Here is a 23,907-nt window from a genome sequence, read left to right on the forward strand (position 1 = left end):
AGATCCCATTAATAGTCAAAAATCTACCCAGGCGTGCTAATGATGTCACTCCCACCTCCCTTAGTGGGGAGGGGAGACGAGTTACCCACACGTGACAATAAGTAACAAATCAAGAATAAGGGACGGCCCTTTGGGCAGTCCAAATCAATGTAGAAACTGCCATTTGTCCATTTGAATTAGAGGTGGACCACAGGAAGTGATGAGAGACACGATCTCTTTAAGTAAGTGAGTGAACTTCCTGTGGGGGCAGTTGCCGTCTGGAACTGGAGGAAGAAGCATCTCCTGAGACCACAGACAGCTTCCACTCTGTATTGTCACGTGGGTAAGTTAGGCTGGCTTCCTTGGCCTTGCTGGGCCAATTCTAAACTCTGCCTATCTGGCTGTTGGGCCCTGTGGCTTACAGCTTCATTTGATTAGACTTCTAACCTCCCTTTTCTCTTTATCCCTACTTTACCTACCTGATTGTAAATAAACTCCTCAACCCGATGCTGACTTGGGTCTGATTTAATTACGGAATCAACCTGAATTGTTGATTCCTGGCGGCCACATATTTTTAATATATAGCTATAATAACTAAATTTTAATTCTTACAGTAGCGATGTGGCCTGTGCTTTCCTCTGTGGCTGTCACACGCAATGGCTCTGCCTTGGCTCTGCCTTGGCTCTGTGCCCAGAGTTCCTCTTCTCGGTGCTCCTCCTTGTCCTGGGGCTGCACCTGGGTCCTCCATAGGGGCAGCCCAGCAGAGGCCTACCCCCAGGCCCTGCCAGACATGCATGGCATCTCCTAATTCATCTTCCATCCGAAGGCCTGAGAAGGCCGACTGCTCCTCCTGACCTTCTCATTTGGGGGTGGGGGCAGTCCTTTCTCCTCCACCTGGTTGAACATTGTTGGGAGGATAATTAGAGAAAGGCTGGGGGTATTCCTGCCTTCACTGGGCAGCTTGGCTGTGCCTCCTGCAAGCCATTTCTTACAGCCCAGTAGATGGACATTTTAGTTACGTTATTTGTATAATTCCAAATTTCTTTCCAAAATGGTTGTGCCATCCTCACAGCTCCATTTTGGAAAGAAATCTGGAATTCTACAGATACCAGACACTGTTACTGAGCTGACACCCAAGGAAGGCATCAATAAGAAAAAAGGCCCAGAGACTCCAAAATGTGGATTGCAATGCTTTTTGTGATACAGGAATGGACTGGAACAAGGTAGAGCCAATGTGGCAGTCTAAAGGCACCACCTAGCCATGAGCACTGAATAGTCCTCCAACCATATAGGTTCTTTTTAATTCTTTTTTTCCCTTTCCATCTTAAATCAATTCTGTGTATTGGTTCCAAGGTAGAAGAGCAGTCAGGGCTAGGCAATGGGGGTTAAGTGACTTGTCCAAGATCACACAGATAGGAAGTATCTGAGGTCAGATTGGAACCCAGGACTTCCTGTCTCTAGGCCTGGCTCTGTATCTCTGAGCCACCTAACTGCCCCCTTTTTATGATATTCTTTTAAGAGGCTCCTCTACACTCATCATTTAGAGGGTCTTTCACTTAAAAGAATATACTCTGTCAGAGGCTTATTCTGTATCTATTGAGATAATCATGTGATTTCAGATGTTTTGATTTTTAATTTGATTCATTATATTGTTTTCCTAATGTTGAATTATCCTTGAATTCTTGGTATAAATCCTACTTGATCATAGTGAATACTTTATTGAATAATTTACTGAATTCTCTTTGATAAGATTTTGTTTAAAATTTTTTAGGCAGTGTGTATTAGGGACATTAGCCTATAGTTTTCAATCCAGGTCTTATCTTTCCCTGGTTTAGATATTAGGATTCTTTGTCTCATAAAAAGATGCTAGTTGGGGTGCTTTCTTTCTCATTTTTTGAGAATAATTTGTGTAGTATGCATACTAATTGTTCTTTAAAAGTTTGATAGAGGGGGCAGCTGGGTGACTCAGTGGATTGAGAGCCAGGCCTAGAAATGGGAGATCTTGGGTTCAAATGTGACCTCAGACACTTCCTAACTGTGTGACCCTGGGCAAGTCACTTAACCCCCATTGCCTAGCCCTTACCACTCTTCTGCTTTGGAATCTATACATTGTATTAATTCTAAGATGGAAGGTAAGGGTTTTGATAAAAATGTAAAAAAAAAAGTTTGATAGAACTTTCCTATGAATCCATCTAGGAGTTTTTCCTTTGTAGCTCCTTTACATTTAGATCTACTTTGCCTTCTAATATTATATTTTTTAATATCTCTGTGTGGTCTTCTGATAGTTTGAGTATTTTTTATTTTTGAAGTTTCCTCTATTTCTCTGTGTGTGTGTGTGTTCTTCATTTTGTTAGCCTATAATTGTATATATGTTTTCATTATTCTCTTCATTTTTCTTCTGGCTTTGCTGTGATTTCACCTTTGATTTATCAATTAGATTTTTCTGACCCTTTCTTTTTGTCAGAGTAGCTCAGGCTTTATCTTGTAATAGAGAACTGGCTAACATCACCATCTACAGAGCAGGCATTTATTTTATTAAATCAAATTTATTGAAATGATTTGAATCCAGCATGGTGTATAATAAGCCTCTTTAGATTTTCCATTCAAATATGGTCTGGATTTTTCTTAATGCAATTAGATTGGTCTGGAAGCCTCCTCTAGTCAATAATAGTTTCAATTTTAATGAATGAAAAAGCATTCGTTAAATACTATGCATCAGGCAGCTGGGTGATCAGTGCACATCAATGATGACATTTTTATTGTTCGTTTTTGAGGGTCTCATCTACTGACTGAATTACTCTAATTAGGTAAATTTTCCTAAGATAAAGTCATAGAATTTAGAGATGGAAGGAACCATAGAAATGAGACTGAGGCCCAGAGAGGAAAAGTGATCTGCCCAGGCCCCAAGGTCCATAACTAATAAGGCCAAAGAAAATCACGTGCGCTGGCACGGACAGCATTCTTCTCCCCTGGCCAGGCAGAGACGGACTTCTCTAGGGCGAGTCACTTCTTGGAAGCACCAGTCCTTCGGTGTCCTGCAGGAATTCCCTTCACAGAGGCAGATAAGTGACTCCTAGGATTTTGAGGGATTTTACTCATTGTAGAAACTGAACCCAAACTATAAATGAAATGCCTTTTTGTTTATTTCCCCTTATAATAGTGTCTCTTAACAGATTAGCTCTGTGGTTAAATGCATCTAGGTTACTGGTTGCTTTGTAATTTGTTTTCTTTGCTTTTCCAGGACACCCCTGGGTCGTGCCAGAGCATGGTTACGATTAGCTCTCATGCAAAAGAAAATGGCTGATTATCTGCGCTGTTTAATAATTCAAAGGGATCTCCTAAGGTTAGTAGATATTATACTTGGTAATTTAAAAAAGTTAAATCTATTTTCTTGAATCAGTTTTCTGAATATCCATTTGTATCAGAATGGCCTTTCCTTTCTTAGCAATACCTAGCCAAACAAAAATTCTTTTGTTAGTATTTAAAATTTAAAAAATGTAAAATATAAATGTAAGGTCAAATCAGAAAGCCTAAAGGAGCATTAGATAAAATTCCATTTATACCATTCCTTTTGAGGAGAGTGCTCCATTGAGAGTCAGGAGAACTAGATTCTGGTTTTGGTCTTTGGCTGCCTCTGTCATTATGTTACAGAAGGTAACAAAAACAAAACATGTGTTTTTCCTCCCTTTTAATTGGGATAACAGTTTATAAGTAAGTATGATTACATAAGGATGTGTAAAACATTTGACCTTATTTGGAAAGGCATTGAGCAAAGTTTTTAATATTCATGCTGTTTTTATACACTGCCTTAATAGTAGCATTCAATTTCAATTTTTTGCCCTTCCTGTTATTATCTCCTTTATAAGTTTATGACTTGAAAAGTAAATTTTTTTTTTTTTTAGAAAAGTAATTTTTTAAAAAGAATTTAAGGGGGGCAGCTGGGTAGCTCAGTGGATTGAGAGCCAGGCCTAGAGACGGGAGGTCCTGGGTTCAAATGTGATCTCAGACACTTCCCAGCTGTGTGACTCTGGGCAAGTCACTTAAACCCCAATGCCTAGCCCTGACCACTCTTCTGCCTTAGAGCCAATACACAGTATTGACTCCAAGACTGAAGGTAAGGGTTTAAAAAAAAAAGGAATTAAATTTCATTCAATTAATTAATTAATTAAGAATGTTTTTCCATGGTTGCATGATTCACGTTCTTTCCCTCCCCTTTTCCCACCCCACTTCTGTAGCTAATGCGCAATTCCACTGGCTTTTACATGTCATTGATCCAGAACTATTTCCATATTATTGATATTTGCACTGGGGTGATTGTTTAGAGCAGTGATTCCCAAAGTGAGCGCCACTGCCCCCTGGGGGGTGCTGCAGGGATCCAAGGGAGCGGTGATGGCCACAGATACATTTGGAGGCAGTGAATAACTGTAAGGAGGCGGTAATAGTATGTGACACGGGGCGCTAAGTAATATTTTTTTCTGGAAAGGGGTTAGTAGGCCAAAAATGTTTGGGAACCCTTGGTTTAGAGTCTGCATCCCAAATCCTATCCCCATTGACCCATGAGATCAAGCAGTTGTTTTTCTACTCCCACAGTTCTTTCTCTGGATGTGGATAGTTTTCATTCTCACAAGTCCCTCAGAAATGTCCTGGATCCTTGCATTGCTGCTAGTAGAGAAGTCTGTTATGTTCAATTGTACCACAGTGTATCCATCTCTGTGTCCAATGTTCTCCTGGTTCTGCTCCTTTCACTCTGCATCAATTCCTGGAGGTCGTTCCAGTTCACATGGAATTCCTCCAATTCATTATTCCTTTGAGCACAATAGTATTCCATCACCAACAGATACCACAATTTGTTCAGCCATTCCCCAATTGAAGGGCATCCCCTCGTTTTCCAGTTTTTTGCCACCACAAAGAGCACGGCTATAGATATTTTTGTACAAGTCTATTTATCTGTGATCTCTTTGGGGTATAAAACCCAGCAATGCTATGGCTGAATCAAGGGGCAGGCATTCTTTTATAGCCCTTTGAGCATGATTCCAAATTGTCATCCAGAATGGTTGGATCAGTTCACAACTCCACCTGCAATGCATTAATGTCCCAATTTTGCCACATCCCCTCCAGCATTCATTACTTTCCTTTGCTCTCATTTTATCCAATCTGCTAGGTGTGAGGTGGTACCTCAGAGTTGTTTTGATTTGCATTTCTCTAATTATAAGAGATTTAGAACACTTTTTCATGTGCTTATTGATAGTTTTGATTTCTTTATCTGAAAATTGCCTATTCATGTCCCTTGCCCATTAAAAATATTTTTGTACAAGTCTTTTTCCTTATTATCTCTTTGGAGTATAAACCCAGCAGTGGTAGGGCTGGATCAAAGGGCAGACAGTCTTTTAAAGGCCTTTGAGCATAGTTCCAAATTGTTTTCCAGAATGGTTGGATCAATTCAAAACTCCACCAGCAATGCATTAATGTCCCAATTTTGCCATATTCCCTCCAACATTTATTACTTTGAAAAGTAATTTTAAATTCTCAAAAGTTCCTTATTTTGTCAGAAAGAGCCTGAAGATATTTTTCTGTGATTTGTCTTAATATTATATATGAGTTGGTCAGATTTTAAAATTCAGTGCTTGAAATGAGTTTGTGATTTTATATTTATTGAATTTGACAGTGAATTCTATGAATATCATGCCCTAATGATGGAAGAAGAAGGAGCAGTTATCGTTGGGCTTCTGGTAGGCCTGAATGTGATCGATGCTAATCTTTGTGTAAAGGGAGAAGATTTGGACTCACAAGTAAGTGGGAAATAATATTCAGAGTTAGATTAAGAAGGGTCAGACAGAATAAAGCAGGTGATAGTGAAAGTGTTGGAGTTAAGAAGAGCTGGTTCAATCCTGCCTGTCCACTTCAGAGTCCTGATTTTCTGAGAAAACAAGGATGATAATGTCCACCACATGAGTTTGTAGGGCTTAAATGAGGGTACATATAAACTCATTTGTGAACTTTAAAGCCCTATATAAATGTCAAGTATTATGTTGCTTGCAATTTTATTAAGCACAAAAATTTACATTGATAAAACTTTTCTGATCATTTTTTAAAAATTGGTTTTGTTTATTATTTTTAAGATATCTTCCTGTTTAAATAAAAATAATTTTATTTACTACAGGTTGGGGTAATTGATTTTTCTATGTATTTAAAGAATGAAGAGGATATTGGAAGTAAAGAAAGGTATGATCTTCATAAGTGGTTTCACCTACATTGATTTATTTCATGATAAATCACAAATTTATGTGTAAATCAATATAAATTTTCTATAAATCAGTGCTAATTCAACCAAATATTTTAATAATGGGGAGTTTAGTGTAATTTTGCAATACAGTTCCTGCCATTTTTCTTTTTTTTTTTAATTTTCTTTATTTTTTTTAGAAAACTTTTTTCCATGGTTACATGATTCATGTTTTTACTCTCTCCCCCCCAACCCCTCCCTCACCCTGTAGCTGACGCACGTTTCCACTGACCGGCCATTTTTCATTTTCGCTTTTTAAAATAAATTTTATGAAGCAAAGTGGGAAGGATTAGTTATAAAAAAGCCCCGCTGTTCATTTCTTCCACCGATCTGTTCATATACCCCAGTGACACGTGTGAGCAAGACTATTCACAGAATTCCTCTGCTTGAACAGTTTCGGTGTGGCAGCACAACACTGCGTACGTAACACTTAACAGCAGATATTCGAGTGCATTTGCTTACAGATAGACCAGTGACAATGTTGCTTGTTCTACCTGGTGGAGCAAACTAACAAAGATGACTGTCGCCCATTAGCACTCCGCACAGTGCCTGGCAGGGAGGAGCGCAAATGTTTGGCAGTTGATTGTTAGAGCAGTGCTGGGCAAACTTGTTAAAGAGGGGCCAAAGAAAGGAAGTGCTCCTCTGTCAGTCTGTTTCTAAGGCCACTCTCTCGAAGTTTCCTCGTATTGTATCCTCCTCATTGTATTCCTCAGATTAGGAAGAATGTCACAGGGCAGAGAGAACATTTCAGGGGGCTGCATCTGGCTGGAGGGCATAGTTTGCCCATCCCTGGCTTAGAGGATTCATTAGGGAAGTCATGATTGTGGCAAGAGTTAGGGACTAAGTGGGACAGCCTCAGGCCTCCACTGGCATCTTCTCAGCACTGGGAGAAAGCAAGAAAGGCAAAGCAAACCCAGATGGGCCTCCTAGAGGCAGGCGTGGACAAGACCCACACAGGTTTGACAAGCATGGATGGATTATAATCAGCGTCATTCAAGGGAATATCCAAATCAGCACAATTACAGATAACACTTGAGTTTCTTATATATTTATACATTTTTATATATGCATATATATAATTTCAGTATATATGTATCTTTTTAGCTCATTATCATATTGTTATAAGATTTTTGGTTTTTCTTATTTGTAGAAAAACAATGCATTCTTATCATAGAATTTTTTTTTTAATCCTTACCTTCCGGCTTGGAGTCATCAATGCTGTGTATTGGCTCCAAGGCAGAAGAGCGGTAAGGGCTAGGCAATGGGGGTTAAGTGACTTGCCCAGGGACACACAGCTAGAAATTTGAATCCAGACCCTCCCATCTCTGAGTCTGGCTTTCAATCCACTGAGCCACTCAGGTGCCCCCCTTATAGAATTTACCAAAAATATTTTTACAGTCCTTTCTAGATGGTGTAATACATCTTTGTGCACATACTTCCATAAAAACACTAAGGTAATTACTTCTCTATTTAGGAATGTTCAGATTGCTGCCATTTTGGACCAAAAGAATTATGTTGAAGAATTAAATAGACAACTGAAGTAAGTGTTTATGAATACCTAGTAAATAGATGTTTAAATATTATTTTAAAGTTCTTTCAGATCAGCTTGACCCTATTTTCTTTTTTTTTAATTTAATTTATTAATTTATAACATTTCTCCATGGTTATAGGATTCATGTTCTATCCCTTCCCTCCTCCCACCCCCTCCCATAGCCCACACACAATTCCACTAGCTTGACCCTATTTTCATCTATTCCTTGGTAACTAGAAATCTCACAGGGTTTAAAGTTCAATGAAATTACTGAAGACAATTTTCATTTTCCGCAGAGAATGAAAAAAGAATACTGGAGAGTTTTATTTTTTTTAAAAGAGCTATATACTTTTCCTTAAATTTTGAGAAAAGCAGAACTTGGGAGTTCACTGATAGGATTTTGGTAATTCAAAAAGTCGTTTTTTCTATGCTCTAAACCTCAGAGCTATAGTTCGTGCTTAAGTGAGGGACATGGTCTATGACCTCCGTCCATCTCAGAACCTTTTTTTGCCCATAGCAAGGATGGGAGCTGCCCTGGAGGGAGACCAGACCTGAGATGCTGAGATTTATATGGTTGACAATAATGTTAAAATTATGACTGACAGGAGGAGAAGCTGCAACTCTTTCCCCAGATGGAGTTGGAATGAGAATCTATCTGACAAGGTCTTTTTACTTCTTTAATTGTTTTTTTTTAAACCCTCACCTTCCGTCTTGGAGTCAATACCATGTATTGGCTCCAAGGCAGAAGAGTGGTAAGATTAGGCAATGGGGGTCAAGTGACTTGCCCAGGGTCACACAGCTGGGAAGTGGCTGAGGTCAGATTTGAACCCAGGACCTCCCGTCTCTAGGCCTGACTCTCAATCCACTGAACTACCCAGCTGCCCCTTCTTTAATTGTTTTAAGAAACAGTTGACAGATATAATAAGATACATTTTTACTATTGACCTTATAAAGATACAGAGTCAAAACTGTTTTCAAATGCATCCTTTATATTTATATACATGTATTATTCTGCAAACATTAAGCCACCTGTATTGTGTAAGAATACTGTGCCAGACTTTGGGATAGATATCACATGTAGAGAGGGCAGAATTTGTGGCCTCCTAGCACTTTTAGTGTAAGAGGGGAATAGTTGTCATCTATAATATTACATGACAAGTACCTTTGAGAAATGTATAACAACATATTGTTCATGTTCAGAAGGAAATGGGCATTAATGACTGTCTAGGGAGATCAGGGAACACTTCTTGGAGAAAATAGCATTTGGTATGGACTTTAAAAGATAGATAAGGGTTCAATAAGTAAAAGAGGGGAAAGAAGGACATGTGAGGGTAAGCAATAATATAAGCAAAGCTAGGGAGGGGGGAGCATATTTGAGGAACAAAGGCGAGGCCACTTTGCCCTAAGCATAGAAGAATAGAATCCTGCCCTGTTGTTCAGGTCTTTGAATCATGTCAAAGGATGGCTGCAATCCGGATGCCTTTATGAATCCTTTATTTATGAACTGCTGAAGAGGAATGATGGAATAACCAGAATCTGAAGCTTTTCTTCTTTTAGTCTCAAATTAACATACTCTTCAGCTTGTTTGGTGAGACAGTTGTAAGGTTGTTAAATATCTGAACCCTTCCTTTGTATGTAACATGTCATTAGAGATCAGTTGGAATCATACCAAAAAGGAGTGAAGCTAAACATTGAACACAGAAGCTAATCAATCTCAGACATACGGAAAAGTACCAGTGGGTTATGCTAACATTTTCTAGAGCAGTAATTGGCATCTTGTTTCTACAGACCAGCTGTCCTGATGCTTAGAGATTTCAGGACTCTTCTCATCCATATTTTCCAACCCCGGGGTCAATTCGGAAGACCTCTTTGGGCGTTATAGAGATATCAAAAACATGTCTGTGATTTAAGACTAAACCCTTTAAATTTAATTTAAACCCTTTTTAGATTTAGAGTGGAAATATAGATTCTTGCCCAAGAATTTTGACAGTCTGTTACTAATTTTATGACTTGTAACCTCTCTGAGACTCCATTTCTTCAGCAGTAAAAAGGAGATCATTGGATTATGGGCTGTCTTAGGTTTCTTCCAACTCTAATTCTTTTGGTTCAAACATATATACCCAGATATGAACCATATTTCTGTGTTTTAATAGTATTTAATGATATCTAAGTTTACCCTGTTTAGAATTTCCAGAATACAACTTTGTACTAATATCAAGTACAGATAATATAACCCAAAGGGGGAGGGAGTTATGAAGCAACAAGAAACTGTAAAAAAAAATTGGAATGCAAAGTATATGAAAGCTTTGGTTGTAGAGTTATTGCTCTCCTAGTGAAGCAAGAAATGAAATCAGGATCCAAGTAAATAAAATATTTCCCGAACAACAGTCTGGGCTGGGAAGTTGGCTCATGCCAACCAACATTTGGGTTTGGCATAACATATGGGTTTACCTCTTTGAGTTTGTTGTAATTAAATGATAATTTTTTTTATCATTTCAGCAGCACAGTCAGCAGCCTCCATTCAAGAGTTGATTCATTAGAAAAGTCAAACACTAGACTGATTGAAGAGGTATTGATGTCCAGTAATGTTTAACTTTATTTCACAGACCTGGTGATCCTTTTCATTATATGCATGAGCTTTGTGTAAGCTCTTACAAAAGCTAAATTGGGTGATATCTGTGATAGAGACAACTGTCATTAAATCCCAGGGAAAATAGGAACCAGGCTCCTCCTGGTAGGCCTTAGAGATACTTGAGTAATTCCGCTTTTGGAAATGAGTCTCCTAAAGAATACTTTGGGGCATTGAAAATAAGGCACCAAACCCTTCAACCTTTAACTCATTTATAATTGTAATTAAATGCCACGTCTCCTGTAGCTAGAGGCTTCCTTATAGTCATATTGTTTTAATAAATAGATTTGTCCATTTAGTCTAGCCAAAAGACTTTATCCACAAGCATTATTGTACAATTATTTCCCCCTGTTGTTACTAGAATGGCCTCGTGTGGCATTTTGTATTAGTGGATATTCCTTGGTCCCTGGGCTAGTTTGAGGCAAAACCAGATTGGAACCCAGGTCTCTCAATTCATTCCCAATTTAGGAAGCTTTATCAATAATTTGAAGAAAAGCCTATTAGCCCACAAAATGGTCCTATTCCCACAATGATTGAGTTCATATGAATAGTAAATACAGGAAGAAATATACTGACTGCCTTAGAACTTATTTTTTATTTTAATTAAAATTTGTTCTGACTTGGAACTCAATGTTTTTAGAGTTGGTCTAGATTTTTTTAGGCCTTATGTTAGAGAGCTTAAGATAATTTGACTTTGTTTTAAGTGTTTATCCTAATTATACTTTTATGGGTAAATTCCTAAAGTGACATTAGAGAAAAATGGACTATTTAATACATGTCTTCAATACTTCTGACACTTTTAGGCCTCTTGGGAAATTTCAATTTAAGATTCTTCAAGCAAAATTTTTAGAAATTTAATTACTCAATAAAGAAATGTTGATTGAAGAGACATTCTCATTTTTTGAGCTCTTATAGTAACATGGAGACATGCCAGGGTGGTAATTCTGTCTGGTCCCAGAGACTTGCCATATAAACTCCCATAGACTGTTTTCTTTTAATACCCCTTCCTTCTGCCTCAGAATCAGTATTGAGTATTGGTTCCCAGGTAGGAGAGAAATAAGGGATAGGCTCTTGGAGTTAAGTGACTTGCCCCGGTCACACACTAGGAAGTGTCTGAGGCCAGAACCCAGGATCTCCCGTCTCCAGGCCTGAACCTCTCTCCACTGAGGCGCCGAGCTGCCTGCCCCCATAGACTCGTTGCTACTAGAGGGGGCTGCCTTGTATAAATCAAGGAGCCAAGAGTGCCGATTTTTCCTCTTGGCCTCTGGTTCTTCCTTTGTCCTTAAATTGACGCTGTGAACTTTTGTATTGAGTTTTTGAGTCTCACAATAGATAAAATTGTTTAAAAATGCACCTGCTAAAGGACTGAACATTGGAAATGATTTCAGGTCCTGATGGTTATCAAAGTAGTTTTGGTGTAATTACCAGATACTTTGCTACTTATCACCTATTTGAATTGACATTCAATTTCCCAATATTCACATAACTGAATGAATATAAGAAGTAAAGACTAACAGTAGAACAAAGTTTAGTATCACCCCTTTAGTTTGTATTTGATTTAAGAGTAGGAGACATTTTTATTAAGTGGAGGCCGTAGTTCCTTCCTGCCCCTTCTTGCTTTCTTGCTAGGGTATAAGGAAGAGGGAGGGAGGTTACAAGAGCAAGGTACAATTCCACTGGGTTTGGATTGAGGTGGGGGTGAGGTGAAAATAAAGAACTGGTACAAGGAGGAAGCTGTTGCTTTTGAAGTTTCCAACAGGGATGTTTTGTTGTTCAGTCATTAAAGTCATGGTCTGACTCTCAGTGACCCCTTTTTGGGGGTTTTCTTGGCAGAGATACTGGAATGGTTTGCCATTTCCTTCAGCTCATTTTACAGTTAAGGAAACTGAGCCAACCCAAGGGTTAAATGACTTGCTCAAGGTCACACAACTAATGTCTGAAGCTGGATTTGAACTCAGTAAGATGAGTCTTCCCGACTCCAGGCCTGGCACCCTATCCATTAAGCCATCCCAGCTGCCCCTCTGATGGGGAGGAGAGGCATCCATTGAGCTATAGTATGGAGAAATCCTTGATTTTAAAGTCAGAGGACCCGGGTTTGAATCTTAGTTTTGTGCTTTGCTGCCTGCATGACTCTGGGAAGTTATTTTACCCCTCTGAGCCTCAATTTCTTCATCTGTAGAACACTGAGGTGGTTTGACTAGATAAGTTCTGAGGTCCCTGCCAGCACCAAGTCTGTGAGCAGTGAACCTTACTACTTATTACTCAGACTACTCTCTGAACCTCAACTAGACCAGACAGTCTTTAATGGCTCTTCAAGCCCTAAGTCATCCTTTGATTCTGTGTGTGGAAATAAAAAACTTCTTTGAGGATTTTATTTTTCCCAATTTATATTTCTGAGCATAACTTGTTGGGAGATGGGGGGAGCTACATGGAGCACATGAATAAATCCTATGTGAGGGAACAAGTTTAAAGAGATTTTAGTAATGATTTTCAATGAATAATTTTTCACAAAAAAGATGTTAATGTTCTCTCTTCTTGTCCCTTTCTCTTCTTATGTAGTTAGCAATAGCAAAGAACAATATCATTAAACTCCAAGAAGAGAACCATCAGTTACGAAGTGAAAACAAACTGATCTTAATGAAAACACAACAACATTTAGAGGTACATGTCAAACAAACACTTTCCTTTTTGAAATTCAGTTCTATTTTCCACTTGGAATTCTCTGCTTCACAAATCCCCCCCCCCCCCCCCAATAAGAAATCAAGAAAAGCAAAGCCTGATACAAATATCACCTATGCCTACATTGCCCGTGTCTGAGGAGTCAGACCTCAGTCTTTGCTCTGAATCCACCACTTCTTTATCTGGAAGTTTCTCTGTAGTATATCTCATCATGAGTTCTCTGGAATTGTGGCTTTCCTCATACCGATCAGAGTTCCCAAGTCTCTCAGAGTTGTTTGTCTTTACAGTAATGTTGCTATTGTATAAATTATCCTCCTGGCTCTGCTCATTTTGTGCATCAGTTTATACTTTTTTTTTTACAGCACAATAGCATTCTGTCGTATTCATATGCTATAACTTGTTCAGCTGTTCCCCAATTGATACGTATCCCATCACTTTCCAGTCCTTTGCCACCATGAAAAGAGCTGCTATAAATATTTTTGTTCACGGGGTTTTCATCCTCTCTCTTTGATCTCCTTGGGGTATAGGCCTAGAGGAGTTATTGCTGCTCAGAGGGTAGGCACATTTTAATAGCTTTGGGGGCATATTTCCAAAATGCTTTAAAAAATGGCTAGACTTATTCCCAGTACATCAATGTACCAGTTTTTCCACCTCCTCTCCAGCGTTTGTCAGGTTCCTTTTTCGTTAACTTAGCTTAACTGATAGGTGTGATAAAGAATCACAGAATTTTCTGTTCATATCTTTTGCCCATTTATCAATTAGCAAATGACTCTTGCTCTTATCAATTTACCTCAGTTCCCTATCTGGCTTAGAAATAAAACATTTATCAGAGAAACTTACTGCAAAGATTTTCTTCTCAATTTCCTGTTTTTCTCTTCATTTTAGCTCCTTTCGTTTTGTGTATGCAAAACCTTTTTAATTTTATATCATTAAAATTTCCCACTTTGCCTTCTATGAATCTGTTTCTTGTTCGATCATGCCTGAATCTGATCTGTAATCTCTTGCATTGCCTTGACTTTGTTTATGATGTCACGTGCCGTGTGTGGCCGGGTCCCTGCCCCGGCGCCACGTGTGGGAGGCCCGGGGATGAGGGGTTGGATAGGAGGGCCGTGGTAGCTGTGGAGAGCGAGAGTCAGCCTGCGGTAGAGAGAGTGAGCTAAGAGGGCAGGAGAGATGGAGAAGGCCCAGGCGGAAGAGAGGGACCAAGAGAAAGACTTTCCGAGAGGCTCAAGCCCTGAGGAAGCGTCACAGCGTGCTGGAGGGGTTCCTGCCCCACAGGGTACTGCTGAGGTGCTTCCCACAGGACGATGCCAGGCTGCTATTCCAGACGGGAGCAAGCTGAGAAACATGGATTGGGGATCCGTGCTGGGGGTGCTTCAGTGAGCACTTGGCCCAGAGCAGCCTTGCGGGAGGGCCAGCGTGGCTGCCCTCCTCTGGGGGCCGCTCACCTTTACGGCTAGCTCACGGACCCACGTGGAGCAGCGCTTAGTCTGAGCCGTGAGACGCGGGTCTCTGAGGCCGCATGCTGGGTCTTTCCCAGTAGTTTTTGTCAAATAGTCAGTTCTCGGCCACATTGCTGGGATCTTCATGTGTATCCAACAGCCGGTGGCTGCGTTCATGAGCTTCTGATTGTTCCCGCTGTGGCCTCCTCGCGGGTGGCGGCGGCGTCTCCTCTCAGAGCGCGCCCCTTAGAGGAAGCGCAGGGCTAGAATCCGACCCTTTGTTTGGCTCTTTCACAGGTGACAAAAGTCGATGTGGAAACTGAGCTGCAGACGTACAAACAGTCTCGCCAGGGCCTGGACGACATGTACAATGAGGCACGCAGACAGCTCCGAGAGGAGTCTCAGCTGCGACAGGTGAGGCTGCGTCGTCGGGCAGAGAGGCTTCCCGTTACAGGATGTTCATCTTCTGGTGTTTTTCCCCTCTCGGAGAGCCCCGCTTTGTAGCAGACAGTCCGCCAGGTTTGGGGCAGACGGTGACTGCATCTGGCACAGCGTGTCCATGTTCTGCACTGGTAGCCTCTCCCCAAGGCGGGGGATCTGTGAGCCAGGAGTTAAAAAACAATATGCAGAAAGCGCTTTCTAAGGCCGAAGATGTCACCATCAGCGTCAGCCTCCATCTTTGTGGGGGAGATTCCCAGATAGAACTTCATTTGTGTTCACCGGAAGTTAGCCTTGTTTGAAAATCCAGTGCTAGAAACAGCTCTGTTCCGCTCATGTTTGCCTTTTAAAACACTCAAGTACTTGCGGTGTGCCCTGTGCTAGATGCTAGGAAAGATAAACAATTACATAAGATGAGCCCTCTGCTCCTCAGTCCCAGCTAGGTGGTGCCGCCATCAGGATGTGAGCACAAAGCAAGGCGGTGGCAGGAGGGCTGGAGGCTGAGGCTGGGGATGGGGCTTCCCACCCCCTTTACCCATGGCATCTCCGAGCCCCCCTGAGCTCTGCGTGTGCTCACTTTGCAGGATGTGGAGAATGAGCTCATGGTGCAAGTGAGCATGAAACACGAGATTGAGCTCGCCATGAAGCTGTTGGAAAAAGACATCCATGAGAAGCAGGACACACTGATAGGTCTTCGCCAGCAGCTGGAGGACGTGAAAGCCATTAACATTGAGATGTACCAGAAGCTGCAGGTAGAGGCCCAGCCCCCACCTCCCCTTGGCTCCTGGGCTCAGAGGCAGGCCCAGAGCCTCCCCCGAGGAGGAGGCTGAGGGTGCCAGATGCAAGGCTCACCCTTTCAACAGCACCCACTTCAGGGGCCCTTGGGATGGGAGGAGCACATGGAAGAGGAGAGTGAAAGCGCTTTGTAAGCACTATGAGAATGCGTCCCCATGACTAAGAAGAAAAAAGGGTGATTTTAGGTAGATGATAATGACCAGGGAATCCTTTTTTAAGCATTAATGACTTTTCTCTATTTACTCTGCACTAGGGAAGACACAGTGCTTAAAACTAAGACCGACTGTGGGAGCAACATTCAAATATAAACATTAGAATGGCTTCTTTAGTTCTTGTGATACTACAATCTGCCATCTTTTCTGTTCTGATCAGATCATGGGGCCAGTCACTGTAAAAGCTGCAGAGAATCACCTGATTTGGGTTTAAATACTTAATACTACTACTTTGTGTTGTAGAGAGTGACCGTACTAAAAATAGGAGTCATTTTACTCTAATAACAAAACAATCTGGTAAAAAACAACCATATTGTATGTTTAGAATTTAGTAATCCTCAAATTAATGCAGCTTTAATGTTCTCAACTAGGGTTCTGAAGAGGGAATGAAAGAAAAGAATGAAATAATTGGTCGACTGGAGGATAAGACCAATAAGATCACTGCTGCCATGAAACAGCTGGAGCAAAGGTAGGGCATCCCCAGCACTGGCTTCTTTTTCATCCCTTTCACTCGTTTTCCCTGACTGCACCCTGCCACCTTGTCACCCAGCTGCCTTTTTAGGAAGGTTTTAGGTCAGTGACCTGTTTGGAAGAGACTGGCAGGATTTTACCATTGGGTTTTTTTGTTTGGAAATAATTGCCTCATGAAGAAGAAAACCCAGGGTAAAAGGAGGTCTCTGACTTGCGCCTCTTGCCTGCCATCTCCACTGTCTCGCAGCATGTGCTTCTCTAGAAACAGGCATTCTGAGTTGGCATTGAAGTTGTGTTTCTTTCTGCTCATTTCCTCATCTAAGAAAGGAGGGCTTTGGACTGGATGATCTCTTAAGTCTCTTTGAGCTCTTATAGTCACCTTCCCCAGCCATGGCAAAATGCCATCAGTTATTTCTTCCATTTTAAATAATATTAGTCACTCAGGTGTTAGGGGTTTGATTCTGAAGTATTTGGTCTACCTCTATGCCAAATATCTTACATTCAAGTTTGTAAAACCATTTGGAGCATTTAACTAATGATGTACAGACTCTTAATAAGAGAAAAAGATGCTTAAAGATGTTCAAATAAAATCCATCTAGGTCAAGAGTAACAAAGGTTTGTTTAGATATTTAATCATTTGTAGGTGGAAATTTCATTTTTATTGTTGGAAAATGTAATCGACCTCCATTACCCTGTCATATTGGTGTCAACATATGTCTTACCATTGCTTTCTTTGAATCTACCGATGAAAAACATAACTATTAAAGCTTTATTGACATGAATATTCTTTTATTGACATCCTCTTTTCTTTCTTCTTTTTTTTTCTTTTCTTTTTTGTTTTGTTTCTTTTATCCCAATTTTTACATTTTGGACATTTTTATTACTTCTCTCTTGCCTTTTATTTCTGTCCATCCCATCCTGAAGTGATAAAGATCTGTTAACTCAAACTAGGACTATTGCAATGTCATTTGTCAAGTGTGCCAGCAGTGACACGCAGCCCCAGTACAAACTGGTCAAAGATATATCTTTCTGAAGCCACCTCATGCCTGCTGCATCTAAAAATTCTAAGAGGGTGTTTGCATTTGTACAACTTGTTAAATATAAAAAAAGATGCTATGAGATATTATAAAAGGGTGTTAGGAAGCCCCGGGACTCTCTTTGCTGTGGTAATACCCTGTCATGAAGTGAGCCAGTGGATTTGAATTCTCTCCCAAACTTCACTGCACCCAGACTAATTCCCAGGATCGAGCCATTGGAAGTTAGGGTTACCAGACACAATCCCCTTATTTTCTTGCTATTTTTTAATGCAAAATATAAAATTGCTTAAAATCAAATCAACCTTTGTTTCCACATTGTGCTGACCCAAATTTCCTTTCCTTTGGCACTCTCTTCTTCTTATGGCTCCACCTGATATTTAGATATCAGTTTGACTCCCACACCTTGGCCATCTTTGTGCTGGAGTATCTTTCATGTTTGCCACTTCTGTTGAGCCTTCTTTAATGATAGTACAACATTAAGGCCTGCTGTGCTGGGCCTGACAGAAATGCCCTCACACCTTAGAGGAAAGCTATGGAGAGTTTACATGTTACAGAATTTGTATTTTGTTTTGGCCTTCAGATAAATCCATAAATTGGATGGTGGTTTCCCTTCCTTATTCACCTGGGGATATAGCAACTCCTGCAGAAGTGCCAGGAAAATATGTGTTTCTGTGACTCCAGCGTTGTAATTTTGAAGGAAATGAACTAGCTGGAATGTGACTGCTTAGGCATCCATCTCTATTGCGCTTTCCAATTAGAGTCCCATTTTCCAGGAATATTTTGGAGAGCCTTTCTTTTAAAAATAAACAATGAACTGTAAAATCACAGTTTTTGAAATCTCTCATAGCAAAAGCTGTGGGGGAGCAGGGCAGAGATAATAAGCACGGATGGCAAAGAGTTGAGTCCTCAAAGTAGGAAAGCAAAGTCCTAAACATATAAGGAAAGAAAGGTAAACACACAGTATTTTGAGCTGATCATTTTTGATGATTTTGATGGTGGGAGCATGTGTGTAGTCTAGGGAGCCAGATTGCCAGCGACCACAGAAATGGTTTACTTTAACCCCCTCCTCCCCCATCCCCATCGCCCCGGGTCATTCAGTCAGGCCAGGGAAAGGGCCACCGCTGGGGCTCTGTGCTGTGTGGGGTGGGCCCAGCCCTCTGCTCCTGGCCTTAGTGCGCAGCGGCCCCCTCCCCAGCACGGAGCCCAGCAAAGCTCACGGAGGGGCTCTTCTTGGCGGGTTCTCAAAGGCAGCGGTGCCCATCCTTAGGTTGTAACCTAGATCAAACTCCATGGAAGCGATGAAAGTTGTACTGCTTTGCATTGTTAATCATAAATGAGAAATAAAGCGAATCTGAAGACCGTGTCCTGGGTGTATTCTACGGCATAATGAAAATCACGGAGGCCATCTTTAGGCACTGTGTGGCTCTTTCTCATTTGAGTTTGTAAGTTTCCCCCAGACTTTGTTTTTATTTAGAAATGGTTCTATTTCCCCATTTTTCTTTTATTTGTCTTCTTCACCCTTTTACACCCTAGTTCTAGCCTCAGTTTTACCCAAAGTTGATTTGAATTACACCAGATTGCAGCAAGCAGAGAAGGCTCAAATGGAAGCCAAGAATGAGGATGAGAAATTTGAACAAGAATGTCTGAGTCAGTCTGACAGCCTACAGAAACAAATATGCCAAAAGGAGACACAACTGTGAGTCTGCGCTTCCCTTTTATCCAAAGAAGTATCTGGAGAGAGAGTGGGGTTGGGGGGTGCTTGTGTGGGTGGGTCTCTTATCACGGAGGCTCCTCCACGAGGCTCGGCCTGATGGCCTCGCTTGATCATGGCAGTCAGGCCCCGGCCGGCATCCCTTATCTCCCGACAGAACAGAACCAGGAAAGGCCCGATTTGTTCTGGTCCTCCTTTCCCCAGTGCCTAGCACAATACCTAGAACCCGTTTTTGTGGACTGATGGATGTTTGCCAGTATTTTATAAAAATGACCGCGGCTCCTGATGCTGCCATTATTTCATCTAGGACAGTCTGTGGGCTGATTGTTCTTGGAGTTGTTTAACTGCATCCCTCCAGAATACAATGTACGTATTCCATCAAGGAGGGACTCGCACAAGACTAATCAAGACTCGCTAACTAAGACGATTTGGGACCTTTCTTTGTTTCGCGAGTGGCCACAAGGCCAGTAGATTCCTGATGTAGGCAGGCCAGTTCTTGGAGAGCGGAGTAGGCCTTCCTGGCCCAGAAGGACTCGCCGCAGCTGCTCTGCAATGGCATGACCCTCGTACATCCTGCCTTGGGGCTTAATAAGGGTCTGATTCTGGGCGAGCAGCTGGGCTGTTTGGCCCTCAGTTTCCTCTTCGGTAAAACGAGAGGGTCGGCCTAGGCCCTTCTGTGGTTCCTTTCGGCTCTAACGTGGTGATTCTATGAACCAGTTTTCTCCTAATACTTTGTTTCTATAAGACATTTCAATATGAAGAAAAAAACAATGTGTTCTAAGCCAAAAATGAAAAGATTTCTGGAAGAAATGGCACTGGCCATTTATAAAAGGGCTTTTTCAATCCTTAAAATGCTATGTAAATGCTAGTTAATTGTGAATTTAAAACAATATCAGCCACTATAACAGTATAGAAAGCGAAAAAGTGTTTTCTATCTGAAAATGAACTTCTGCCCAGATTTACTTTTTAAGTGTATATCAAATTTAAAACAATATTACCAAATTGCCTCCTTGTCCGGGCCCTTTTCTGACCTTGGTAAATATCTAAATCCGTGTCACTGCCTGTCCTGAACGCTGATGTTCCGTTTCTCTTTGTGCCTGAAGGGCTCAGTTGGAAACAGATTTGAAGATTGAAAAGGAATGGAGGCAGACTTTGCAAGAGGACCTCCAGAAGGAGAACGACGCACTCTCTCACCTGAGACATGAGACACAACAAATCATTAGTCTTAAAAAAGTACATCGTGGTAAAACATTAAAAGTTTATTTCAGATTTTTAGTGTCTTTTCAAGAAAGAATCAGAGATGGTCATTTTCATAGCCAGGCGTGGTAACAAAATGTTTTGGGCATAGGAAGTGTTAACTTGTGTAAATATTTTGCTCAGTTTAATAGAGGTCTGCCAGTAGGTAGCCTATCTCTGTTATAGAGTAGCAATAAATCTACGGGAAAATCATTTTTTACTTAAACGCTTAGTGTGTTGTTGAGTAATGTATAGACAATGCAATATTTTTTTTTCATTGTTTCTGAAGGAATTTCTCAGTCTCCAGAATGAAAATCAGCAATTGAAAAGAATATATCAGGACCAGGAACAAGCCCTTCAAGAACTTGGCAACAAGCTCAGCGAGTAACTTTTCTTTTTTATTTTCTGTAAAATGGTTCCCTTTTAAAAGTCTCTACCTGGTCAGAACCAACAAATAGGTATCTAAACCTTTTAAACAAATTGTAAAACCTGCAAGTGAACCAATGAATGGGGCTTTTAGGAGGAGGAAAGCTGGAAAGCAGGCAGGCCCCGAGCAAGCTCCACTGGGCTTCTCCCCCGAGCCCAGACGGGGTGTCGGAGCTGGTCTCGGGTCCATATTTTAGACATTTTCTTCTTTGCTTCAGCCAGTCACTAGCATGTCCGAAGTGCCTGCTGGGTCCAAAGAAGGCAGCCGGCCAGCAGCCCCAGCTCTGGGAGTCTGGTGGGGAGGCCACGTGGCGGCTCACGGGAAGGGAGTCGGCACAGGGAGGCAGAGAGGGGGAGGGGACAGCCGGGGAGCGGGAGGCAGTGGGGAGGCCGACGGCTCCGTGCCAGGAACCGTGAGGAGGCGAGTGCGCGGAGGGCCGGCCCAGCACAAGACGGAGGAAGCCGGGACAGGTAGGAGGAGCTCAGCCATGAAGGCCTTCGAAGGCCGGCAGGAGGTTCCGTTCCATCTGGCAAGTCCTGGGGAGCCCCTGGGGTCTCTGGCCTGGCCAGAGCGGGGAGGACGGACCGGGAACGCGCCAGGGCGAGGACGGAGCCCAGGAAGGTGGTGCGCCTGGACGGCCGAGTCGGAGGAGAGTTGGGGGGACGCTCGGAGCCCCTGTCGAAGCTAACATGAGTCCAGATCTCAGGCCGGGCTGTTTAAGAGGCCCAGAGGTCACGGCTGGACACGGGCATGGGCGGCGGTTTGGCCTCACGAGGCCACTCCCGGCTAGCTAGCGGCTGGGGTCTGGGAGAGGAGCCCAAGCAGGAACGGTCAGAGGGTGAGGAGGCCATCAGGACAGCTGAGGGGTCAAGAGGGAGGAGGCCTTGGAGTCTGGCGACTCCGACATGGCGGCCGTCTGTGGAGGAAGCCTTTTGGGCTGAACGGGGAGGCCGGAAGCTGGACTTGGTGTTCGGGAAGCCCTGCAGACAGTCTCCCGAGAAGGGCCGAGCAGCGGGGAAGAATCCAGGGCACGGGCTGGGGGCCAGCCGCCTGCCAGGGGCCCGGGTGGGCGTCTCTTCATGTGAAATGGAGAGGAGGAAGCCAGTGTAGAAGGCGTCCGGCTCCCATCTTCCAGGAGGGTGTGCCGGCTCTGATGGAGAGGCTGGGGAGGCTGGAGGCCAGAGCGGGGCTGGAAAAACCCCTGGCGGGGGCATGAAAAGGCTGTAGGGAGGGCCCTGTCGGCACCCCGAAGGGGAGGGCAGAGGGTGGTTCAGGGCAGCGCTGGGGGCTGTGAGGCAGAGGACGAGGCCGGGAGGCCTCCAGATTCTGGCCCAATAGAGGCATTTTGGAGTTCACGACACGTAGGTGGCACGCTGGAGGGTGGTGGCCAGGCCCAGGGTCTGAGCAGGGCTGGGCGGGGGGCCGCCAGGAGCCTGTTAGAGGGAGTCGAGGGAGGGTCGGCCAGAGCAGGAGCCGGAGAGCCACATCCTGGTCGGGGGTTAGAGGAGAGTCTGTCTGTCTGGCACAGCACAGCTTTCCTCCAGTTCTGAGATTCTGTCATTGTGATGACCTGGAAGACGGGAGGAGCCCCGAGACGCGGCACACAGATGCCTGGCTGAGCCCAGCCGCTCCCGGGAGGCGCCTCGCCTCTGGCTGGTCCCCGGACCTCCCCGGCCTCCTTTTCTTCTAAAATGTGGGATCGGCGTAGAGGCCCAGAGACTTCCTGGGGGGTCACTGCCAGGAGGTATCTGAAGTCAATTTTGGCTGCTTTCTCTTCTTTTTAGATCGAAACTTAAAATAGAAGATATAAAAGAGGCCAACAAAGCTTTACAGGTTGGTAGACATTTTTTCCCTCCAGATATTGAATATGTATTTGTGTGTGTGTGTGTGTGTGTGTGTGTAAGACCCCGTTCTTTGTGCAGGGCGCCCCGGCAGCCCCGGCCCTCGGGCCCTCAGCGAGTCCCTGCGCCGCCGTCTGCTCGCTCTTGCGTGTGTCCGAGCTCGGTACGGCCCGGCCCGGCCCGCACTAACTAGGCCTCACGAGGCCCGCCGACCCCGACGGGGCAGGGCTGGCCTGCGTCCTCCCTTGTCGCGGCGGGCACTTTCCAAACCCCCAACCAGGACGTGCCCGAGACCGGGAGCAGCGGGCCAGCCCGGAGCCACGGCTTTGCCTTTAACTTGGAGCCCCCGAGCTAGCTTTCGGGCGTCGTGCCCGGCCCTGCCCAAGAGAGCCTCGTCTGCCTGCCTGCCAGCACGGTCAGGACGGCCTTTTGGAAATGATGATGGGATAAAAAATAGAAGGAATCAGAGAAACCTTTGAAACAAAGCGCTCTCCTCCTCCCACTGAAGCGAATGCTCAGTATTTGGGGTGAGAAAGGATCGCTTCTTCCCTAAGATGGTGGCGACCCCGAGGATCCCCGCTCAAGGCCAGCCCAGCCATGGGAGAAAGGGAGCGACCAGGGTAAAGGTTTGGGTTTTGGGGGGCAGCTGGGTAGCTCAGTGGAGTGAGTCAGGCCTAGAGATGGGAGGTTCTAGGTTCAAATCCGGCCTCAGCCACTTCCCAGCTGTGTGACCCTGGGCAAGTCACTTGACCCCCATTGCCCACCCTTTCCACTCTTCCACCTATGAGAAAATACACAGTATTCATTCTAAGATGGAAGGGAAGGGTTTAAAATAAGTAAATCAATCAAAGTTTGGGTTTTTTAAGAATGATAAAATTTACAGGAAAGCAGACCTCCTGCGTCCCCTTTGTAGAGTGGCCTTCCCAGAGGCCCATGACCCCTAGTGCAGCCACCTCATCCCGGCTCAGTTCTCTGCATTTGGGGGGGAACTTGGAGCAGCCGGGCCTGGAGCCAGAGGGGCTCCCCAGGGCACACGCAGCTTCACACTAGCTGGGCAACTTCCCCGCGTGTCTCCATTTCCTCATCTGTAAAATGGGTGGGAGAGGGAAATGGCAAACCACTCTGGCATCTTTGCCTAGAAAACCCCAGATGGGGTCATGAAGAGTCAGACATGACTGAACCGCCTGAACAGTAACAAA

The 23,907-nt window shown here is 43.4% G+C and overlaps 1 protein-coding gene across 1 annotated transcript in view; it reads left to right on the top strand.

Annotated features, from left to right (window-relative positions):
• The window catches only part of RUFY2 (RUN and FYVE domain containing 2), a 40,553-nt gene that overhangs the window by 15,947 nt on the left and 699 nt on the right, over positions 1-23,907 (top strand). Inside the window, 13 exon segments of the mRNA XM_044660314.1 lie at positions 3,221-3,322; positions 5,645-5,768; positions 6,140-6,201; positions 7,734-7,799; positions 10,290-10,359; positions 12,979-13,080; positions 14,838-14,954; positions 15,563-15,730; positions 16,357-16,454; positions 19,070-19,189; positions 20,308-20,437; positions 20,730-20,824; positions 22,652-22,700. Coding sequence (XP_044516249.1) covers positions 3,221-3,322; positions 5,645-5,768; positions 6,140-6,201; positions 7,734-7,799; positions 10,290-10,359; positions 12,979-13,080; positions 14,838-14,954; positions 15,563-15,730; positions 16,357-16,454; positions 19,070-19,189; positions 20,308-20,437; positions 20,730-20,824; positions 22,652-22,700 — 1,303 coding nt within the window.

Source organism: Gracilinanus agilis, chromosome 2 (genome assembly GCF_016433145.1).
Source record: "Gracilinanus agilis isolate LMUSP501 chromosome 2, AgileGrace, whole genome shotgun sequence".
NCBI lineage: Eukaryota > Metazoa > Chordata > Mammalia > Didelphimorphia > Didelphidae > Gracilinanus > Gracilinanus agilis.